The following is a 24,386-nucleotide window of genomic DNA, read 5'->3' on the forward strand; positions in this document are numbered from 1 at the left end:
AAATTGTACAATGAGCACCAGACCTCACAAAAAATACTATTAACCAGTGAAGTGAGGTATTAAGAGAAGAAAAATGCACTTGTCAAGAAGTAAAGCAAAGAACAGAAGAAAGGAAGAACATGAGGCTTTGCATGGGAAGGGAGGGAGCAGGCTAGCAAAGTTCTGGCCTTACCAATTTTTTACTCTTTGCTTAGTAGCTGAGAACAGAAAAGTTCTCCAGATGCAAGGAATCACGATATTGTTCCTCAGCATTTCTCTTTGCTCGGAGGGAAGATCATTAGAAATGGGATAGGTTCTCAGGTTATCAGCCTGATTCCCCAAATTTTAATTTATTTCTTTGTAGCAGTAAGTCTCAAGATTGGTTTATTTGTACTAGATCTTCCGTAGCTCATTCTGGAGAGTGGTTCCAGTATTCACATAATTCATGTGAGGCTATAGGATTGCACCAATCCCAGAAAACTCATCAAGAGGAGGAGATCTGTGTCCCTAGAGCTTGCAGTTAACTACTGGACTCTGCAAATTTCCAGCATGTGTGCGTGCCAAGTTTGCTCTGCTTTCTCAGATCCTTTGCAAGTGTGTGAATGCTGCTCATGACCTTGGAAAGTCAAGCCTGCAGGCAGTAACAGGCAGTATTGAAAAAGAAAAAGAGGAAGGAAATAATGATTTGACAGTCTGACAGCAACACATCCCCTTCGGGTTTGTGTGGGGCTGAGATGATCTGTGCGCGCTGGTGATTAGAAATGCATTTGTGTCTGGATGTACACATAGCTGTATTAAATATGCATATATGTGATATCAATAATAAATATGTATTATACGTATTATACATGTTTAAGGAATAGGTGATTTTAAGAAGACAACATTTGGCAGTCATTAAAAAAAAAGGTAGTAGTGAAATACTTCTGATCTGGATGCAGGGATGACAGCTGTATCCAGCTGTTCACCAGCTCTTTGTAAGTGCTGTTTTAAGGTGTTACTGTAGGTTCATTGAGTCTGCACGAAGCAGGAGGCTCTTTCATGCCCTCTGAGCAGGAAAATAGAGAGCTTTGAAGCCTCTGGTTTGAGAAAGATGCTTCAAGTCAATTTTCTGTGTAAGGAATCAGCCGCTGAGGATCTAAATTTTGCAGATATACCCCACTAAAAAGAAGGATAAAAAAGAAGACAGCTGAAATACTCAAGTGTCCTTCAGTTCTACTTTGCTACTCCTGCTCACTTTTTTTTCTTAAACAAAGCCAGAAAAAGATACAAAGAGATTTGTGAAGTTAAGCATCTTGTACAAAAATTCAGTGTCTCAGATTCTCTGAGTGAGGAGCAGAAAAATTGTATTTAGTAGAAATCCTTTCCACTTTAGCTGTGTCTATATTGCTACCAGAAACTTTAAGTCTCTAAATCTGTCAGTGGCATCATAACTGTGCTGAGGCAGAGCTCAGCAAAACCTCTCTGGAAAGCTGCCAGGACAGAGCCAGCCTGTGTCGAGCTGCTGTGGTTGCAACCCAAATCAGTTGGGTTGAAGTTTGCTCTGATGACTCAGTGAGAGCTGTGGTCTTCACTCATACATTCATCTATTTTCACCCAAGGAGGTCTCACACCAGTTGACTTTTCCCAAAGAAACACTGCCAACTGCCTTATACAGGAGATTTTATAGCCTTGAATATTTAATAAGAACAGATGATTTCTAAATTCTTCACACTGAAGCTGAGTAATCTCCTCGGTGATGGGCCATTGGACCCATTTTTTATTTTACAGTCTTGTCACATAAAGTCATTCTGGCTTTTTGATGTGTGCTCCAGTTTTGTCTTTGCCTGAATGCTCCTACACGGAGAGTCCCTCCTTTGTAGGCATTAAAGGTCAGTTATAAATGTTCTGCAGGAGTAAGCCTCTGTTATGGGCCACTCCAGCATGAAGAGCTTGGTCTGTGTTTAAAAAGTGTCAACTGAAGCTTTTGTGGAAGAAAACAACTTGTTCCTGGACATCTTCTGGTGAAAGAAACTGCTCAAAGTCACTCATTTGTTTCACATTTCACCAGAATTGTTTTTCCATAGTCCTTGGCCATTATCAGTTATTCTGGGTAGATAACGTTCCACATCTCTTCCAACTCACATATTGCCCCAAAAGATTAATCCCATTTTTGTTTTACTTGATATTCAATGGGATTCTTTTTTTCTTCTTTGGCTGGATATGTTGTGATTTATAAAAACATAGAGCCCTGGAGCAGGCCAGCATCTGTTAAGAGACTCATCTCTCTAAATTTTCACAAACCCACTTCAGATACCAGTAAACTGCAGTCCTTTCTTCCATGGGTATTTGCAAACATTAATGAACTAAGTCTTACAGTCGATCCCATATGCTTGAGACATCTCATCCCTTATTTGGTTACGCACGTGAGCTACCAATGGATTTAAGTAAAACAGTTGGATGTGTAACCCTGGTTTGCTGTTGCTGCCATGTGTCTTGCCTGCAGAAGAACTCCATCTCTCTTAACCTCTTTTCAGATGGAAAAAGATATTTTGTCCAGCAGCCAAAGGGAAATGCAAGCATCCTGGTGGAAAACAAGCTGTTTCAAAACCCTGGCTGCAAGCTACCCACACATCACAGTTGTCAGCCAGGCTGCACATGCATGGTTACAGGGAATAAAATCGAGAGGACCTTCTGTTCCTATTCAGAAAGGTCTCTACCCATTCACCTACACCAAAGGATCGTCATCAGCTGCCAGTGTTAATTTGTTCTCCTATGTTGGTTTCCAGCCAAAGGAGGGTAAAATAAGTCTAATTCTATCCAGCAGGAACACTTGCAATGCAAATGCTAGCCCATATATTACAAAGCTTTAATGCAACTCACTTCTAGATTACTTGGGGTAATTTCTGATTTTATTTATTCCTCCTTTTCTTTAATTAACTTCTGGGAAGAGAAGCTGAAATATCAGTAGGGGGAAAATCAAATATGAGAAGCAAAGCCCATTTTTATTTTGAGACTGTGCTTCCCTATTAATAGCAGTTTATTTAAAGAGGAACCTGTAACAATCCAGTTGAAGAAAAGCAAAGAGCTCTACTGAAGCCAAACTGTATGTGGGTGTGCTCTTGTCAGGGCTTCCAGAAGGGGAGAGCAGGAAAGGCTGTTAGTCAGACCTCAGATATCGCAGGAGATGATGGTTATTCAGTAGCAGGCGTTTTTCCTTGGCATACCAGTACAGAGCCACTCCTCTGGTGTACTGGGAGAGGGCGAATCCCATTGGGAAAATCCTCAGATAATCTGAGGTCCTGCTCTTCTGTTGTCATAAAATAAAACCAGGGATATGTGGCTGGAGGAGGTGCCCGCTGCAAGGGCCTAGCAAGTGCTTTAGGAACGGGTCTCTGCTCCTCGTTTCTCTTCTTGTCGTTCCACCTTGTGCTGTTGTGCGGCAGGTCCTAGGCTGGGGTCTAGTGGTGTTGCCTTGTGCCAACTGCTTGTTGTGTGCTGGGTTGTGTTGTATGGGGTGGTCCCACCTCATACCATTTGGACCTGGACTTGAAGCCACAACAGTCTTCAGGCATTGTTCTCGCAGAGGAGCAGTCAGTATGGGTCGTAGCTCATCACAACGTTTGCAGAGAATTGCCCATGTGCTCAGTTTTCTCACAGTGAATAGTCTCTTGATGCTACGGGCTTCTCAGTGTTCGGGAAGTCAGGCATAAGTATAAATCTTTGCCTTGCCTCAGCTTACATTTGCAATCTGTTTAAATAACGTTGGGTTTTTTTCCTCATTATATTGCTCTTTAAAATTTTTATGGCAACAGCATAGTTAAGGGTATGTTAAATAAAAGTAATTTAGGCATTAAAGGCAGGTGATTATGTTCTTTAGAAAAAGAATGAAATAAATTGATGATTAGCTCTTGAAACAGCAGGTGAGACTTACAAAGAGGGTAAGGTGCAATTCTGTTTCCACTGGTGGATTTTAATGTGTAAGCATCATCTTTCTTTGTTACATACCTGTGGATTTGATTTTTAATTCTTTAGCTTGGAGATAATAAATTATGTTATTTATAGAAAACTGCGTATTCCAAATTTCTGCACTGTGAAATCCATATCTGTACTGGTTTGCAGTGAGCAGCAGAACACTAGTGATTAATTATATACAGGAATATTAATTAAATTTAATATAATGATAAATAAATTACAACTGAACATAGTATTTGTTTTAAAATTAAAAAATGTGTAGTTAGATATTTATTTCCTAGCTCTATGAGAATTATTGTAGACAATAAAGAGGGCATGAAAACTTGGAGCCTGTATGGATATTGATTGGTATGTTCAGGGTGTATTTCAGACATTTACCCTCTGCTTCCCTTCTCTAAGGGGAGCCTCCCCTGATCAATTCTTTCCATCGATTTTGAGTCTGCCTGCTCAGAAGCTGAAAATGGTGATGCTGATGGGGAAAGTACAAGAACAGCAATCAATTGCAAATACATTATATGATATTCTGCTTCCGTATTTCAAAGGGGAAAGGTTATTAATGGTAGTAGGTCTCCAATTTTCCCATTTAAACATATCAATTAAACCAATAGTGATTTGCAAACTCCTGGACATTTTCCTTTTCTCTGAAGTGACCCCTTTTTTGTTTTCTCTCTCCTCACAGACAGCGAAATCATTCCTCCCGACTGCCTGCGGCCCCGATCCTTCACCGCCATCCGCCGGCCCTCACTGCGGCGGGAGACGGAGGACACACGTCTCTCGGTCAGCCTCTGCGACCTCAACCTGCAAGAGGAGACCTTCCACGTGACGGCCACCACGTGTCCCATCCCGCAGAACTCCCTCAACTCCCAGCACTCTCACCTCCTCCCCTCCCAGCTGGAGAGCGACCTCCGCTTCCACCACTTCCGGGGACCCCACGTCAAAATCCTCGATGACCAAACCGTGGCCCGTCTGGAGCACCCCCGGGAGGAGAGGACTTTGGTTTTCACCAGCAGACCCCTTCGGATCAATGAAACCATTTTCGTCAAAATCAACAAGTCCAATGCCGTGCGCACGGGGACGCTGTCCTACGGGGTGACGTCCTGCGACCCTAGCACCTTGCGCCCCAGCGACCTCCCCTATAACCCCGAGTCCTTGGTTGACCGAAAGGAGTTCTGGGCCATCTGCCGAGTCGTGGTGCCCCTGCAGAGCGGAGACATCCTGGGATTTATGGTGAATTCGGATGGTGAGCTGCACTTGAGTCACAACGGTGCTGGCACTGGCATGCAGGTCTGCGTGGACTGTTCCCAGCCCCTCTGGATGTTCTTCATTTTACATGGCGCAGTCATGCAAATTCGATTGTTGGGTATGTTGCACCCCCTTTTTTTCAAATCTCATGCACCAGAAAGCAAGAGGGGACACGTAACAGGGGAAGGGTGGAGGGAACGAATGGCTCTCTCCCTGCTCTAGGATCTTGCACAAATTTTGTTTTTGTAAAAGAAAAAAAAAAAGCAAAGGCATGTACATAGCATGTGAATATGAGTTACAAGACTTACCTCTTTGCACTTCTCTAGCATCCTTCACTTGATGGTCTCAAAGCTCTTTTCAGATAATGAATTAAATCTCAGAGACCTCCATTAAAGTACAGATGAGTCACCACTGACCTAGGAGAAACAAGGGAGGAAGAGGAGAGGTGCTTTGGGTTGAGCTAATGTAGGACATAGCCAGCAGGAAAAATGAAATCTGATTCCCTTTTCTGTGTGTTAGCTATCTGGCATGACCAAACCCAAAAAGATCTGTCCCAAGGCTCATATGTGCAAGGCAAGCTAGCAAGCAGAGCAGAAGCCTTGTGCCTCGTGATCCCAGCGGTGCAGAGTGTGGTACTGACCAGCTCAACAGGAGAGGGGCTTCCTTGTCCTCCAGCCGTATTTAAGGCAGTGTAGCTCATACAGATTGTTGAACCTCTGAAGAGCTGGCCTCTTTTCTCTTTGTATTTTTGCTCTGTTTTTAAGCTTTGTTAACTGAAGTACTTTATTCAAATGCTGAAAGATGTGTTTTGAAGATGTGGAGGGAAAAGCCTTGCAATAGCATTTGGTCAGGATCAAATTTAATATTTTATGTGTGTGTGTGTGTGTATATTGGTCACAAGTGTAGGATGTGTTTGGCCATGGATTTGGACCATATCATGGTTCTGCTGCTATCAGTGTCAGAAAGTAAATGATGAATTCTGAGAAATATGATGTAGTTATTGGTACTTCTGTAACTGGAGATGATTTTAAAATGCTCCTTTCTTGTTTGTACTGTTATATTTATATAACTTTTTAAATATACTTGTGTTCCTTCTGATTTAAAATCATCACTCTTAAAATGCCCCTCTTACCCAACAGAGAAAAAAAAAAAAAACCAAACAAAAAACAAACCAAAAAACAAACCCAAAAGCCAACCAACACTTCCTTTTTTAGGATTTACAGACAATCTTTGAAGATAAATTGTGGTGAACACACAGATCTGTCTGCAGGGTCCAGTTCACCTTAATCACAGTATGCAGTATCCAATATAATTTGCTTAAAGTTGACCATAGGCTTATGCTGTGAGTGTTTTGTGGCTGTTAAAGGTTCACAGATGACAAATATAATGCTGCAATTTACCTCCAGGAGCCCAAGACTCAATCCCTGATAATTCAGCCTGATTACATTTGTTGTGAGTACGGTACATAATCCATGGCTAGCTCTGCTCTCCACCAACATGTCACTGTGATGAGGAAGGTGAAGTCAAACAGATCCCAGTAAAGTAGGAGATTAAATGCTCCTGTATACGTTAGAAGGAAAACATCCTCAGGTCACTGAGCTGCTGGTAAAACTAAGTCATTGACCAGTGCTTCCTTTCATATGAGATCACTAATACTGGCAGTTCTGCACAGAGCGAATAGCCTGCTTGCAACAGATCCTGAAACAGGGCAGCAGGGATGTGTCTCACCAGAGGGACAGAATCACGTCCTCATACACAATTCAACAGAGCACAGACCTGAACACAGGCCTCCTGCTCCCTGGGCAAACCTCCTGCTGTGCACACCCTGAGTGTGTCCTCCCTACCTATTCACACGTTCAGCCCACACCAGTACACTCCCAGTGCATGTTGTAGATAAATCTGCATTTGGATCCATGAAATGATATCTGCTGAGTTGGAAAACTCCCTACTACTTCTATTTGTGACCACATAATAGACTTTTCTGGCTTCAGTCACTGGAGGAAAAGCTGAAAATGGGCTATTGTTCTTAAGTGAGATGTAAGTGAAAAGAACCAGACTTGCTGACCTTGCTTCTCTCAAGGAAAGGGTAGGAGCCTGCGGAGTGTACAGCTTTATCCACGTCAGCCTGGGCAGCAAGCTGCTATCCAGCAGTTAAAAGCTGTGAAATTGGAGCTTGCCTATAATCTTTAACAGGTAGTAAAATACAAATAGAGCTTTTCAGACCTGTTTCCAGTATAACAATGCTGGGAGCAGTACAGTCCCAGTATCAGTACGGTATCTGTACAGTGCAACTGCCCAGAGAAGAGCACTGACACTGTCCCAACAGTGCACATCTATGCAACTGCAGTAATCATATGGATCAGCAATATCCCAACAGAAGGCAAAGAAAATAATGAATTCCCATCTCTAGCTTTTTCAAGGTTATTAGGGAGGTGATGTGTACTGTTCACACTGCAGTGGCACAGATTATGGTGCTTGCTATAATATCTGTCATTATAATATTAGAAAATGTAAGAAGAATATTAAATGTTCATCTTTCTAATGACAAGCTTCATCTTCAGAATGCCAACAAGAGTAATTTTGTCTGATCTATCTTTTGTAGTTTGAACTCTGTATGACGGTAGAAGACATGTTTATAGTAATCTTTTCCTAGTTTTAATGGAAAAAGTGAAGTTCCATATCCTTGAGAGAAGTGAGACACAAATACTGCAAGAGGCATAATTGTACCAAACCTATTTTAAATAGCAGATGTCATTCTGTTTCTGGGGGCAGACCATTATTAGATTAATCAAAGCAATGTTATGCAGCATTAAAGGAACATCAGCACTACAACTGACTATAAAATGAAATTAAAGTTGCTGGTTTTGCTTTTTCTCCAGCTTTTCTGTTTCATCTGGAGGATGGAGAAGGTGAAGAGCAGCAATGCCACTCTTGTACCTAGAGAAGGTTTATTTTTGACTCAGAGAACAAGATGACTTAGAGTATTGATCACTGGATGCTACATTTCATGCCTTGAGATTAGTTATTTTGTCCTGAACCAGAGCAGAACCAAGCTCAGGTCTCTCTTGGCTTGTAGCTTTACCATAGAAGCTGACATTTTCTGACTACAGTTATGACACAGTATTGGGGATACAATATTTATTTCCTAATCTAAATGTCAGGGCAGACTATCTCTACCCAGGCCAATGGTCTTACAAGACTATAAGAGAGGAGGGCAGTGTGGAGTTGGTTTGATAGTGAAGAATTCTGACTTCTATTTCCATTTTATCAACCTGGCATCATATACTGGCAATATATTTGTTGTAGCAGAAATAAAAAAGCAGAAAATAAAGAGGAGGTTGGAAACACTTTTTTTCCTTTGTGTCACCCCAGCAAAGGGAAAATAAATTAAACCACTGCACCGCTATAGTACAGTGAGAGGCCACAGTCATCTGTAGTGGGAGGTGGAAGGATGTCAATTTGTTGCAAAGAAAAGGTTAAAAGGCAACTTGACCACATGGAGGGAAGATAAATCAAAGGGGAGGGCACTTTAATGTAGCAGATAATAGCATAAAAAGTATCGAGCTGCTAGAAAATGAAGGGACACAAATTTAAACATAAGTGAGGGTAATTAATTACAGGAACCGGCTATTGAGGGAGGGAATAGATCTTTTTGTCAGGATTGGAAGCCCTTCTAAGTATTTTACATGTAAAGTGCTGGTCTTAGTTCAGAAATTCTGTGGGTTATGCACGTAAGACAACCGAACAGAAACCCAGATCATTAGGCATGTAGAAGTGAAACAGTCTTTGCATATCCTTTAGGAATTCTGTTAGTTCAGGCTTGAGTTGTTTTTTTTTTTCAGGCATCATTCCTGTACAGTCAACAAAACCAGCCTATTAAATTTGATTTACTGCTTTCAGCTTTTACTGGTAAGCATTTCAGCTCGCACACAATTTTATTGACAGCTCTGGAAGGTTAAAATAAGCCTGTCTGGACACATTGGTCTGGTTTTGGTCTGGTTTTGGTGGTGTAATTCATTTATGAAGTTAAATTGATTGACCCCATAAGGTTTTAAAATGTATGACTCATGTCTAGAGGAGCTATCACAGCAATAAGTTTATATATTTAGTATATGGGGATCCAAATGGTTGGGGATAGTCTTTCATTTTCTTTTGTCTCAGAGTGAATCACCAGCATGTAAAACATCTGTCTTTGTCTCCTTTATTTTGGTTTTTTGGTGTGGTGTCCCTTCTGAATGTAATCCTTTCCGGTAATATTGAAGTTTCTTTTGAGCAATGAAATAACATGTTCCATCAACAGTCGTACTAATGACACTGAGTTGCCAACTTATCTGTGTCCTCTCTATCCATGCACTTCAACAACTCCAGCCCCACCAGAACAGCTGCGGAATACTGCAGCTCTCTGGATGTCTCCTAATGCTGGCCAAGAGCCAGCATCAGGCCTGAAAAAAACAACCCAAGAGCCAGCATTTGATGTGGGTTAAGTCTGTACTCACATCCATGCTGGATAAATGCAGAGTGTGTGGGCTAAGCTCTCCTGCCTCCTTTAATGTGAACAAACGAGCTGGGCCTCCTACTTAGCTGCGCATTGCAAAATATTTAGAAACCAATTGTTGCCAACATTTCCATCCTTCTTTCAGACTTTCTTGAAATTGGTCAGTAGGCTCAAAACTGGGGGAGGCAAGGAAAAAAGAGCTGACCAGGAACTTGCAGACAGAACAACTGTGAACCCTTGGTTCCTTGGGGTTGGTGACAACAGCAGCCAGCAAAGGACCAAACTGGGAGTTAGCTCAGTAGAGTACTGTGTGACAAAATGTGCTAGCAAAGGGCTCTTCAAGTCAACAGTGAAAATTGCTCTGAAGTGGCCTCAGAGCCAGTGTGTAGAGGCAAACTGCAGTCAATCCCATTACAGACAGCTTTACTCAAAGCTGTGCCTATTAGGCCTCTCAGTGGTGGTCAAGCTGAGCAGATCTTGTAGTACTGTCCAGGTTGCAACAGAGCCCTTTTATCCTGAGGAACCAAGTGGAAAGAGTTGCAGTTTCATGGATGAACAGAACAGAGTAGTGTCTTGCTTAGGTGACAGAGAGCAATGATTTACCAGGGGAAATTGCTTTGCCTCCTTCTGTGACGTTCATCATGCTGCTCCATGTGGTTTTCTTTGACTTTAGCTCCATCCCAGGTGAATGACCAGCTCTCCATGGACAACTAGTAATCCACAGGCCATATTCTTCCAGAAAACTTCTCCACTCTGACTGCAGTTATATACTTACTTTGCACATGCAATTACTGCAGCAAGCATACAAAATATTTAAATGATAACTGGTATGTGCAGTTCTTACACACACTGCCCATGGTGCAGACAGTAGGAACAGTTTGTGAAAAGTATCTCACACAGGCAAGGAGAATCTGGGATCTTGGTTCTCCAGCTCTGAATTTATAAGCTTCTCTTGTTTGAGATAAGGTAGTTCTTTGTAGTAGTAAATCACAGACCCTCATCTCTCAGAGGTGGCCAGTACATTACCCATTTGGGATCCTGATCCTTCACCTTGGTTCATTCCAGTGATGTGGAAATTGCCGAATTAAACGCAGCACAAGAGAAGCCTGACAAATGCTTAACATTGTTGCACAGAAATGCACGTTATCAATCTCTTTGTTTAACACATGTTCAATTAGAAGTGCCCCAGAGTTTTATCATCCATGATGGTTTGTTTGGTTTTTTGTTTTGTTTTTTTTTTTGAAACATTTCCCACTTGAATGGAAAATGGCCTCATTAAGCTGACTGGGATCTTACAGGCCTGTGTTGTGTGGCGCTTAACTGTGTGGAGTTCCTATGCTCTGCAGGGTACCTGGTATTTTATAGTGTTAGAGACTAGGGGGAAGGAAGAGAGTTAATATTCAGTGCCTCTTGGAAAGAAATCCACTTATATTAGTTGATGCCTCTTCATAAGCCCTCCTATCACACATAGTTCTAACTTTAATTGCAAGTGAAGTACACATTACTGATACTGAGTTGTAAGAGCTGCACAAGAGCATTACAGCGCCCGTCACTTCTGGGCTTGATCTGGCACTGCACAGGGCTTGCCATTCACATCCTGGTTTATATTCATTGTTTTAAAGGAGAATTAGCACAAAGAGAAGCTGTTGTGTTAGAGAGGACAAGTTCCTTTATAACTTGTGCCTGGGAAAACTGTACGATCATGGAGAGCTGGATGCCGTCAAATGCTTGTCCCTTGTGTCAGTGTCAGCAGTGTCAGAGTGCATACCTGCTCCTGGGACCTTTGTGCCAGCCAGCTAAAGATCTCATCACATGTGATGCATAATTAACCCACATTCATCGGGGTAAGTCAGTTAGCGTTAGCCTGCATACGGAGGTATCAGCCAGCATCTGGGTAAAGTGGGTGGACCTGCTCTAAGTGACAGCTACAGGGCTTGCAAATGTCTTGTTTGTCCTTTGCACGCTCTCCTCCACAAAAGCAGAAATGATTATCATTACCAGCATAATAAATTATCCCTGGCTGCAGTGAGAGGTTCTTAGTAAGTGATGTATAGACCTCCCTTGTCTCATGATTCCTTTGCCTGCCTACAGTGAATATTCAGGATACAGGTGCACATACCAGCCTCTTTAAATTGCACCTTGTGTGTCAGGACAGACAAAATCTGTCTAGTCTTTGAACTGTGAGTTCGTTATTCTGGCTACTGTGACAGTGACACAGCAGACTAAAGTGTCTTTTCGTTCTTTGTCAGATGCCTTTTCATCCAGCAGAGTGTCCCACAGAATTTCAGAGCGGTGCTGGCCAAGAAAAGTGAAAGTATTTGTTTCCTGTATGCATCTGCCACCCTATTTATACACGTCCCTCCTGGAGAAGCACAGAGCTTGGAGGTGCTGGGTTAGGCAGCACTTTGCCTTTTGCTAACAGAACCACTTCTGCTGTGGTCTCCCAGATCCTCTGAGGCAAATGGCCTTTTAGAGATGGAGCTGAAAAAGGTGCTGTTATGAACAGAAGCATTTTTAGTCAGGGTAACTAATATCTGTGATCTTTTAGAGGGCTTTTTGGTTTGTTTTTCTTAAATAAGACGAAAGCTCCAACTCTCATTTCCCGTGCAGTTCAGCTACTCAATCCAGGCTTCTTTTTTTACTTCTTATTGATTTAAGTATCCATCTGGGTGCTCTGTTGGTCTAGTATTTTGCAGGTTGAGCGATGGAGCCCCGTTAGAGGTTCTTTCACTTCAGTTCAGCTAGATGTTCATTACATGGTGTCCATGACCTCAGGATTTTGCAGGATGAAGTGCTGAGTAGCCACTGAACTTCACCTGTCAAGTCAGGAAAAATACGTTATAGGTTAGCTGTGTACTTTTTGCTTTCAGACAGCACATTGGGCTTAGGCTGGGAGAGTTGCTAGATCAAAAACTTCTGTGGTGTCTGGAGCTTTCATATTTTTCCTGCTTAACTGGAGTGTGCGTATGACTGCAGGAGGGTAATAGATGTGCTGGTGCCCTGCTGCCCTTCTGGACACAGCAGACAGTAATGCTCCAGTGAAGCCATAAAGTACACTCCTTTTCTGATCCACATGGAAGTCTGAACTCTTGTTGTCCATGTGGTTTGGATCTAGCTTTTACTGCCCCAAGCAGTGGTTGTCTGACACCCATCTGCAAACACAGGCCTTATGGTTTTGCATGTAAAATCTGCCAGGCTGCTTTTTGACCTATTTCTGGACATTTCTGTAGTATAATGCAAAATCCCTTATATTTTCATGAGTTTGTAAAGAACAAAATGTAATATTGTTCTGTTCAGAACAGTTTTAAAATCCCCCAGAAAATACTTGAATGCAAAAAAATCCCATGGATCATCAACTGGCATCAGTCACCTGAGAGGCAGAGATGAGCTGCAGCACAGAGGCTGGGCTCTGGGACCATGGTTGGCCAAAAATACATCAAGCCCAAGGGAAAGGAAGCTCTGGTTTCTGGTCAATGCAGTATTGTTCCCATCACCGTGGGAACATAACAAATGCCTGTGTAAATACACGTATTTTATAGCATTCAGAAGTGATGGATATGCTTACATCCTTCCCTAACATTCTTGTTGATCTTTAACTACCATGTGCCCCAGCAGCAACAGGTGCTTTGTTTCTTTGTTTTAGCGTGATGGATTCAAAAGTCCCTGTTGGGCAAGACTTGAGTGGCCCTGGGGGACTGAATAGCTCTCCTGCAGCCTTGGCTGGAGGCAAGAAAATGTGATAATGTGCACAAATGTATATGGCTGCTCTTTGGAGCAGAGAGCATGCTGTGGGCAGGGCTGTCACTTTAGCATTGAGACTGTCTTGCTGAAACTGTGTTTGGTATTTGCAGCTCTCTCTCCAACTGATGGAACATTTGCATTAGTGAAAACCAGTTACTGAAATAAAACATGTAAGGATTTAGCTCTAGCAAAGTTTGTCTTGATAAGATCCACCTTTTAGGGGATGTGCCAGTGCTGGAATACCAAGGTTTCTAGTGTCAGTGTCAAGGGAGAGATGATATCTGCCTGGGGAACATCCAAAGACAGAAACTTTGTCTTTCTTTCTGGGAGAAGACAGAGAAAAGAACCCAGGAGACCTCAGTACACTGTGTCTTGCCACTAGATTGCAAGGTGAAGAGAAGACACGTTTAGTGTACTGTTCCATCTCTGCATTCTCTAATAGTTAAAAGTGTATCTCTACCTTTTGCTGAAATGGGAGGATGAACAGAGGAAAAAATAAAGTGGGAAAGTTCTACACAAGCTACCTCTATAAGAAAAAAAAAAAAGACGACTTATGTAGGAGATGTTTCAGTAAAAAAGAAATAGTAAGGATCAAAATTGAGGTCCCAGTACTACCGTCTTGCACATGGTTATTTATCAAGGGTGTTCACATACTAGTGGTCACTATAAAGTCAAAGATATGTAGTAGATTAGATTAAGCAAAGATACGACTCTTACGGGGTTAATTGCTCTAGTATCCAGTCTCAGCAACATCATGGCCCACGCACTGTAGCAGCCCATGTGTTACAGGACAGACCTCCATAGGCAGATGTTTACTTGAGCTCAGTACTCACAGTTGTGCCAGATATTTGAAAGTACCTTGATCCTATTTAGATAACAAATCAATGGCCCTGATACAGTTAGAGTGTTAAATGTGAGAAAGGCTATTGAGAAGTTTTTAAGATAAGGGAATTATTTTAGCTGGTAGGCTTAAAAATCTGGCTCCTAACAAAGGAAAAGCAAACAGACCGTTTTGATGACTGTTAGGTGCCCAGTGCTCACTGTACTAAAATGTATGAGAAATGCACAGCTCTCTTAAGGATCTTTAAATATGCCAGTTGAAGGCTGCAGCTGGATTTCAGCAGTTCTTCTAATCTTTTCCACTGTGTGCTTGAAGCTCTGGGACCTGTGGCTAGACGGAACAACACTGAAAATCTGTGATTATCATTGGTAATTATCTAATGTTTATTAGCTATTCTATTTATGCAGCAAATGTGTTTGTTATAAAAAGAGAAGGGGCTGCCAATGTGCATCACATGATACTCAGCACAGGGGCAAGTCAGTATGTTGCACAAGACTTTATCTTCCTTAGAAACTACAGCAGGAGGCTTTGATATTTTGTCTTTTAGGACAATGTTTAGTTAAGATCCTGGCATAGTCCTTAGGACAGGTATGGGTAAGGGAAGCCCATCAAAAAGGTGTAGATTATCAAACTATGTGAACTGTGAGGTGAACAGTAGTGATAATTTACTGACAGCACCCTGTAAGCCAGGAAAAACACAGTTTAGGTTGGAAGGGTTCAAAGGGAGACAAAAAGGGTAGTTCTGGAGTGCAGGCCGAGTGGTTATACATTATTTTTTTAATGCTTGTGAAATAGTCATTAAGAGCCTAGACAGGTAATGCAAATGGCAGGATGTGAGTGAACCACCTGAGGTGGTGTTTGTTTTTGCCAGAAAGCATTCTGGGGGCCAAAGTCATGATATCCATTCCTATTTGCAGCCAGCAAACACTGGGTGTTGCTCATTTATTTCTTTTCTTCCTTAAAAGCAAAGTCTCCAGACTATGCAATACCACATTTACACTTCAAAGCAGCAGGTATTTTCGGCCTGTGGAACCTGGATTCTGCAAAACTTCCACAAGCACGGTGCTCTGAGGGAAACATTGTGCTTGCAGGCCTTTTGGGTTAAGATCTGAAAAAGTACAATGGGACTATATAATGCTGAATTTAATTTTGAGGGGGAAAAGTATAAGGGAGAGAGACAGAGATTTAGTAAAAAGGGTAGAGTCTTACTTTTGTCTCCTTATGAACATGAACACTCCTCCCCTCACTGGGACAGTATGAGGAATGCCTTGGTCACATCTCAAAAAGTTACTGGGTATCTTTCAGTGGCTGATCTTTTTCACAGTCTGATGGAGTTCAGCCTGTTGTCATTATTTGAGTCTCAGGAATGGCCCTGCTCCTCTATCTCCTCTCTCAGGAATGGATAACAAATTAAGAAATGTGTTATGAACACCTTAAACAGGGAGTTTCACAACCTTCAATGATTCAAAGTCAACAGTAATGAGGAAGCAACATGTTCTGTGGCATTACTTTACTTTTGTCTCCATCTCAGCTGTAGTTTGAGTTGGAGTCATAATTGACTGCTTGCTAGCAGAGGTCTGGGGGATAGTTGCAGGGCAGATTCGTGGCAGCTGCGCCCTGCTCTAGGCCACAGAGATGCCCTGGGGATTTACTTGCATCATGGCAAATGTCCCTAAGCATACTCAGGAGAAAACAGGAGCACATTGCTCTTCCCACCCGGTTTTGATGTTGTGGTTGTCTTCCAGTTCTCTCTCTGGGGCCTATGCAGCAATAAGCAGGTCAACATAATCACTTTGTTATGAGAAAGTTGTGTAGAAGTAGTATTTGTATAAATTAATTAAGAGGGAGAGTGAATTGAAAAATTCTGTATTTTTAGGGAGTATTGACTTTGTATTTGGCCGTCTTACCAATGTAAATCCTTCCACAGTACAGCTCTCCCCAGACAGCTGCAATTAAGAGAGATGCTTAAAAGTTGGGACAGCCTCAGGAGATTTCCCCTGAGAGTGGATTGCAATGTTCTGGGAAACCACCCTGTTCACCGCAACACACACGGAGAGCCAAAAGCATCTCTGAGCACCACAGTTGCTGTATTTTGGTCACAGTTAGGAGTTCTATAAATGGTCAGTTACGGCTGCAGATCACTGCTCTCATAAAAATCATAAATGCTGGATGGGATCCTGAGATACTACCTACTTCACCTTCCTGTTCTTAAAGAGCTCTAATGATGGAGATGCCATAGTCTCTCTAGGAAGTCTGATTGCTTTGCAGTGCTTCACTATCTACATAATGTCTAACATCAACAGTTTAGGAGTCTGATCCCATGATTTCTTGTCTCACCCAGGCCTTTCATGAAGAACAGATTGTTTCTTCTCTCCTTTTAGCTGTTTGTGAAAAATGTTGCCATCTAAAAATTGCGGAATCAGGCAACATTTTAGGGGGGAAAAATGTTGCCATCTAAAAATTGTGGAATCAGGCAACATTTAGGGCCCCTGGGAATTACCTAATCCAATCTCCTGCTCAAAGCAGGGCTAACTTCCAAGTTAGCACAAGACCATGTCCAGTCAAGTTTTAAGTATTGCTAGGGACAGAGATACCACAGTGCCTCCAGGCTCCTGCTCCAGCCCGTAACCAGCCTCATATGACCCTGGATTGGTGCAACCTTTTCCTAACAGGACATCATTGTTGATTTATGATCATCTGGTGACCTCCAGCAATCCCCAGGCCTTTTTCTGTAGGACAGCTGTACTTCTAATTGAATGGTCTAATTCCCTGTGCTGTGTTTGGGTAGCTGATTATCTCTGCTTAAGTGCTGCATTTTGCATTTGGTCATATTGAATACCATCCCATTTATTTCTGATCCTGTTTCTAGTTTGGCAAGACTATTTTGAATTACAAACCTTTAGGATACTAGCAGCCCTTCCTGGCAGGATGTTGTCTGTACATTCCATAGTAATGCTCTCTTTTACTGAAAATAAAATACTGTCTTTCCTTTTGTGGGTGGACATATAGGCTCATTTATTTGCACCTCTCCCAGAGCGACGACAGAAGTAGAGAGAAGTAGTCAATCTGCATTGGATTTTGCTAATAATTGGACTTTGCAAAGATAAAACAGCAAATGGAATTGATTCAAAATCCATTTAAAGGTGATTCCAGTGTGTTCAGTATGTTTGAGACCAAGCATGAGACAAGTTAGCAGCATAGACAATTTATCTGGGGGCTTTAGAGAGGAAGAATGTTTAAATTAGTTTATTTATAATTATTTAGATTTTTTAGATTATGGTTTGAAAGCTCACTCTTGGTGGGAGCTCAGTGCACACAATGAGCGTGTTTGGCCTTGAGCACATGTATCTGGTTTTAGTTAAGCCAAGCTGGCCACACTCATTCCACCCTGCACATGATCTCATTCCATGCTCCTTGTCATGGTATCTGCACACCATCCAGCAATATATTAACAGCGTGAGTAACATGTCTTGTGTCGATTATTCTGTCACCAAAGGACAAGCGTGTCTTGTCTGGTGGGGAACTCAGATTGTTTCAAACAAAGCTCTGTACTTATGCTGGAGAAAAGTCAAGAGCTGCGCCTTGTGTTAGGAGAAAGAATTGGGAAGGTGTGTGCTGGCCCTTGGGTAAGGCCATGCTGGGGCTCAGAGCAGCTGCAACCAGAGAAGATTGCAGTTCCTGCACTGACGAGCTCTCCTTGCACTGTGGAAAGGCCGTTCGCACTGCTGCCAGCATGCTTCCTCAGTTCATATTCTGTGACACTTGGGGCACCTCCAAATTCTGCTATTAGTCCAGGAAGCAAAATGCTCCTAATAGTCTTTATTTTTCATTTAATGAAATGACCAGGTTGGTGTTAGAAATGCAATGTGCTGTGTGTCAGCCAAATGGAAGAAACGCTTCCAAGCTGCGGGGAGGAGAGAGGAGGCTTGAAAAACTTGTTCAGCTGCTCAGTGTTCGTATTTGGTCTGTGTGCAGTGAATGAGCTGAAACCTGTGTCCCTGCTGGGCCTGTTTACAGCGTGTGTTACCCACAGGGCAAGTTTTCTGCCATGGTCATCTGTCAGATCGGAGGGGAAGGGCCGTTGCTAGTGGCTGTCATTAGAGGCTGCATCATTCTCTTTGCATTTTTACAGAGCTAAGCTCCAGCCTCAGCTCCTGTTGGTGCCATAAAGGAGGTGCCTCTCTGCAGCATCTCAAGTGTGAGAGCCCCCAAGCCCTTTATACAGGCCAATCCAACTTCAGATTGTGCCTGTGAGCAAAGCGCTCCTCATTTGAAGAGGGGTAAAACAGAGGGACGGAAGGCTGAAGCAAATTGCTGCTTCTCCCATACAGTCCTCTAAACAGATTTCAACCCAAACAGGATCCCCCCCTCCTCAGTCCCTGTGCTACACTTAAACTTCTCAGTCTTGTTCTGCTAAAAAGGGCAGGAGAATCTGGCATCAGCTGCTGCTGAGTTTTTGGTTTTTTTTTTGCACAATCCACAGTTGGCACTTGGTGTATCTGCTTCCCAGGTTTGGTCTTCCCTGGCTCGATAGCCTCCCTACAAATACGAAGTGGAGGACCTTTTAGGCACACGGGGGTTTCCTGGCCTCCCACTGGTGCTTTTTCTCTGGAGCGCAGCCTCCAACTCGTTGAGGACACTGTGGATCCAAACCCTCTGTGTCTTGGCTCCTTATTTGGTAACATGAAGTAGTCCTAGCATTTTAGTTCTGATTTGGAGTTACCCTGGGTGTCTTCTCAGCTAAAGAACTAGAAACTTTAACTTTAAAACCATAGGCAAACTAGTTCTTAACACCAAGAAACCATACCTTGGTTCATGCACGTGTACGCCACTGTCTCACGCACTGCCTTGCTGAAGACCGGGCTGCATCATCAACAATGAAATTCCCCTTTGCGGCAACTAGAGTTTTAAGCATTCTTATTTTTCCCCCCCTCTGGAAGGGGCTTTAAAATACTTGTTATTATAACAGGAGAATAAAGAGGCTGAGACAGAGTGGGGGTGCAAAGCAGGCTGTAGGGCAGAGCTGTCTTTTCTGGCAGCCAGCACACTAACACAGATGTGATGGCAGGCGGTGAGATCAGGCGGTAATGGAGCTGGGGACACTTACTTAGAAGGGACTCTGCACGATTGAGCCATCACATCCAGACATGCAGGGAGTGGAGAAAATGTTCCTGAATGGGGGAGAGGTGTCTGCTCATCCCAGAGCCAACTGCATTTTCGTGACATCTCTTTCTTTGACAGCAGCTGCCCGACAAAAGAGGCAGAGCTGTGAGCAGAGCTAAACTTTCCCAATTGTCAAACCCTCATGTTTGTCTCTGGGAAGTCCTTGAGTGACTTTGCATTAATTTGTCAGAGCCTGGGATGGTGCATTTTGAGCTGGGTTAGTGTAGAGTGCTTTGACAAGGTGATATGTTCTTGTCCTGGAGTCCGGCCCACGCTGCCGCAGGCTGTGTCCTCCCTTACTGGCTACAAGCCCATCGCTGGATATAGTGCTGAGGGCGCATATGAGGATGAAACCATAAGGGAAGTAACTGCACTTAATGACTTGAGACATATTTAAGGGCAGAAAAAAAAAGGTTATGATGTATGAAGGAGCTCCACCAAATGTCAGGAGCTGAGGGAGCTCGATTTATCTTCAGGGCCAGCTGCTAGCATTTGTGTGAGGCTTTTTCCTTTATCTCTTCCCTGCTGATGAGATACAAACCCTGACAAGTACTGAGAGCTGCACCCCTTGCCACATATCCCCAGTGCTTTGTCAGCCTCAATTTTTAGAATTAACTGTGGGTTTCTTTTCTCATGGTGCAGGTTCCACCATTTTAGCCGAGCGGCTGGGGCTGTCCACTCCAAGCTCGCCTGCATCGACACCTAATTCCCCCACTGTCCTCTGCAGTGGCGTCTCTGACCCCATATTGTCTACGTGTGGCTCTGGCCCCCTCTGCAGCTCTATCAGTGGTGAGTGTGGTGGGATCCCCCGCCTTTCCTTTGCCTCCTCCTGCCTGCTCCTGCCCTGCCTCCCTTCTCGGTCTCAGGCTTGCCTACCAGAAGGACTCTGAAACCACAATGATCAACAGAGTCTCCCGTCAGCTCCCTCAGGGAGGAGGGGAGAGCCTCTGCAAAGTCTATTTTCAGTCTGTTTTACGTGGAAGCCGCTTAGATGCCTAGACAGCAATATTTCTCCAACCCTTTTCATCATGAAGGGTCCCAAGGGAGGCAGCAGTTTCTGTTATGTGCGTGGCCCTGTGACGCACAGCTCCTTCTGCAGAGATGTGTGGCAGTGACATGCTGCACGCTAGCTTAGACTCACGCTATGAGTATGCCTACTGCCCCTCTCCGCCCTTCCCTCGCCACACACATTCAGTACCCTCTTCAGAAAAAGGTAGTATTGGTATTTCTAACATGCCGATGAATTCCAGTGAGATTTAGATAAATGTACATGCCAGGCTGTTCTGCAGCATTTTTAAAACCCCAGGGGCCTGCATGATCCCAGTACATTGAAGATGGGATACATAACTTAAAAGTTCTTGTCATTGTTGTCCAAGCCAAGAGTGTTTTTTGCTGAAGGTACCTATCAGTGTCAAGTCTAATAACTGGCAACAGCAAACATGGTTTTGAGGGGGGGAGGGAAAAAAAAAAAAAAAAAGACATTTTCTCATTATCTTGCTCCCTCATTATGGGTGTGCTGCAAACATAATTACTGCAGCCCCTCATAGCTCTCAAAGAAACGTGCCAGATGCTGTCCATGTGGGTACCACTCCACTCCTGTCCTGAAGGAGCCACAAGCTACAGATTTGTAGCCAGGCATTGTGGTCCCACATCCCTGGATCAGCCCTAGAGATGAAACACTGCTTGTCTTGGGAGCTGCTGCCACCGTGTGCCACCCGACCTCTCCCTTTTCAAAGCAGACGGCAGATGCTGCCTTTCTGCTGCCCTGAGCCTGGTGTGTGGACCAGGGCTCAGCGAGTGGGACAGTAGGTCACAGGAAGGACCTCTGAACCTGGAGCATCCATTTCTGCTGGGGCATGGTTCCTCCCTCAGTAGCTGGCTTCAGGGCAGCGAGTACCCTGGGATGTCAAGAAGCCTTTTAAGCAGTATGAGTGACCCTGTTCTTTGTGTTTCAGGCACAGCTCCCAACTCTCCAGTCAGCTTGCCTGAGTCACCCATCTCCCCGTCCGTCTCAGGGCCCTGGGGAGACGAATGCACCATCTGCTACGAGAACATGGTAGACACAGTCATTTACTCCTGTGGACACATGTGTCTCTGCTATTCATGTGGGCTAAAGCTCAAGAAGATGGCCAATGCTTGCTGTCCCATTTGCAGAAGAGCCATCAAAGATATCATCAAAACATACCGCAGCACTTAGAGCAGCAGCAGATGCTGTGGTGGGGACTGTGCAGGTGGGGAGGAGGCTGTGAAACAACACAGGTCTTGGTCTCTATTCATCATTCAGGAGATTAAAAAAAATGTCACCCACCACCACCCTGATCCCCTTTTCCACGGACAACAGATGAGACAAGCGTAGATGCTGCTCTTCTACCCTCCAAGCAAGCCCTGGGGCTGAACTCCAGTGTGTCAGGGAAGTTGCAATGGACTACTCTCCCTTGTGGATTTTAAACTTAATCTCAAAAAAACCAAAACAAAAACCAAACCCAACCCAAATCAGCTGGTGCAATCATTCCTTTTCTACACCATGCACAGCAGAGGGGTCTCTCCAATGTTTAGCAAGGACAGCGAGTGGTAAAAGGTTCAGCACTACACCTCTCCTTCCAGAGACAGCCCGTGTGCAGAGGACAGCTTAGCAGAAGAGAAGAAACAAGGAACATGTTTCCATGTACAACCAGCCTGACCATAAGCAGCTCCTTAGAAAGAATTGAGCGAGGCAAGCTTTGACCCAGTGAGCAACGTGCAGTGAGTACATTCGCAGCAAAAAGCCTGGGGCTGGTGCAGAAAAGGACTCAGGATCTGTGAAGCAAAACTCACCCCATGCCTGCAGGCGGAAGAGCAGCAGCATGGCAGCCGCACAAGGGCTGTTCCCTGGCAGAGGCACTCATGGCAGGTTTGGCAGCCAACACTGGCACTGGCCTTGCTCTCTCCCAGCGGTATCTAGTCACCTCCCATCGCCATCCTGTTGCATGACGAGCGGCTCTCAAGCCCCACCACCACCAATTTGCTGTGGCTTGTCGTGAACAGTCTCCACACAGCACGAGGAATATGGCAGCATCTCTGCCCCCATGGGCCTGTGGGAGAGGGTGATGTGTCTCCCTTGCCTTTCCTCCTCTTACCATCCAGACAGCACTCGTGAGGGAGAAAAATAAAAGAAGAAAAGAAACAAAAACCCCAACCCCACTGGGGAAGAATGTATAAACCCACAAGTCTGTGGGTTTCATTTACTGGTAACTTTATCACTGTGCTTTAAGACAAAACCAGCCAGGTGGTACTCAGCCCTTCACAGCCAGCCCGCTGGCAGGACCTGGCTGTCCTTGCATGTTAGGAAGAGAGGAAAGAAAAACATAGCTTGAGGGGTTTGGTTTGCTTTGGTTTATTTAAATAAATCCTCTTCCCTGCTGCCCCAGGTGGGAACCTCACTGTCCCCATGGTGGGTGCCTGCAATGGTGGCCCCTGTGGTTGCTGTGACAGCCACTGCTCTGCCATGGCTGCTGGCCTGGCCTGAGGCTGCCAGCCCTTGGGCCACAGCAGGGTGGATCCACAGGAGCTGCCTGTTTCCCCTCCAGCCCCATCTTTCTGCCTTCCAGGGCCACACAGGAGGTAGAGATGGTGTCTGGGGCCTGAGGGGTGATCAGGGCTGGGGTGCAGCAGCAGTGGCCTTTGCCCCGCCATGTTGCCCAAAGGCCAGGCCATGGAGTTGCACCCCTCCTGCCAAGCCTTTTCCTGCACCCCAGCATATGGCCACAGGGGAACAGCGTGGCATAGGAATAAAAGCATTTAACATACACAGCTGCTTGCTGCAGGGAGGCATCATGTCCCCCCCAGGCAGCAGGTGGGTGAAGGAGCACTCACAGAGGCTGCTCCCAGGAGCACCTGGGAAACACATCCTGGCCCTGTTCTCTCAAGGACATGAAAAACGAGGGTACTAGCCGGAGAGTGCCCTGTAGAGCCTTTCTCTAAAGGCACCGCCATCACTGCGACCTACCACGGGGCTCTGCAGACACCCCTAGCCCACCCCGGTGGGCAGTACTAACTTGAACACTGATACTCTGGTTACAGGGATTTACATTATTTCTTTGCATACCTCTCACCTACACCCCTACCCTCCAGGCCGGCTATCAAAAGCCCTTGAGCGCCATGGCTCCTGTGCCCAGATGCCCTCACTGAGGGGTGGAAGGAGGCCAGGTTGGCAGAAGTCTGGGGTGGGGGGGGGGGGTCACAGCAGCCATGCCAGGAGCACGGCCAGTTTGCAGGCGTGCAGCCAGCCTCTGGCTTGCTGGAGGACAGAGCCATGACTGGTAGACACAGGGAGCCCATATCAGTAGTTATACAAACTCCAGTGCAAAGATTTCAGAGGGGAGGAAGCTAAGGGGTAGGAAGGTGTCAATGAAACAGTGGAATGGGGAAACGTGCAATAAGCAGCCTCCCGAGCCTTTACCACGCCAGTGGGACTGGCTCGCTCCACACATGGCCAGCCAAGGGGTACATTTTATTTTTCAAGAAACTCCATCCATGGGTACCAGTGCAGTGGTGTGAATTTCCTTTTCACCCTTCAAATTCAGAGTGTTTTAGTATATAACTGTGTTTGTTTTACTGTGGACCAAACTCTAGTAATTAGCAGAAGCTGAAAGCATCCCCCAGGATCTGAGCTCAAAAATTGGGGTTGTCCTGCTCCCAGCATCAGCTGGCCTCCAATTATGAGTAGGGAGGAGGCGAGCAAGGCTCTCTCCAGGGAGAAAAAAATAAAATAAAAAAAAAATAGCAAAAACAGTAACAACAATCCTAAACTTTTGTTTTGTTTGATTGGTGTAGGTTCCCACGTACCTCCGTGTTCTTGTGTCATTTGCATTTCATTGCTTTACTTTAAGATGTTTTGTGTTCTGTTTAAAGAGAAGAATAATTCATTGTGAAAAATTGGATAACTGTGATTGTGAATAAAGTTGATTTAGGTATCCTGCAGCACCACGAGCAGCT

At 44.4% G+C, this 24,386-nt stretch overlaps 1 protein-coding gene across 1 annotated transcript in view; it reads left to right on the forward strand.

Annotated features, from left to right (window-relative positions):
- Nucleotides 1–24,371, forward strand: part of NEURL1 (neuralized E3 ubiquitin protein ligase 1) — a 159,935-nt gene extending 135,564 nt beyond the window's left edge. Inside the window, exons 4-6 of the mRNA XM_086752605.1 lie at nt 4,610–5,290; nt 20,055–20,201; nt 21,368–24,371. Coding sequence (XP_086608731.1) covers nt 4,610–5,290; nt 20,055–20,201; nt 21,368–21,609 — 1,070 coding nt within the window. The 3' untranslated portion in view covers nt 21,610–24,371. The remainder of the gene's footprint in view (nt 1–4,609; nt 5,291–20,054; nt 20,202–21,367) is intronic.
- Nucleotides 24,372–24,386: the final 15 nt, after the last annotated feature.

This window comes from Chlamydotis macqueenii, chromosome 7 (genome assembly GCF_036417535.1).
Source record: "Chlamydotis macqueenii isolate bChlMac1 chromosome 7, bChlMac1.mat, whole genome shotgun sequence".
NCBI lineage: Eukaryota > Metazoa > Chordata > Aves > Otidiformes > Otididae > Chlamydotis > Chlamydotis macqueenii.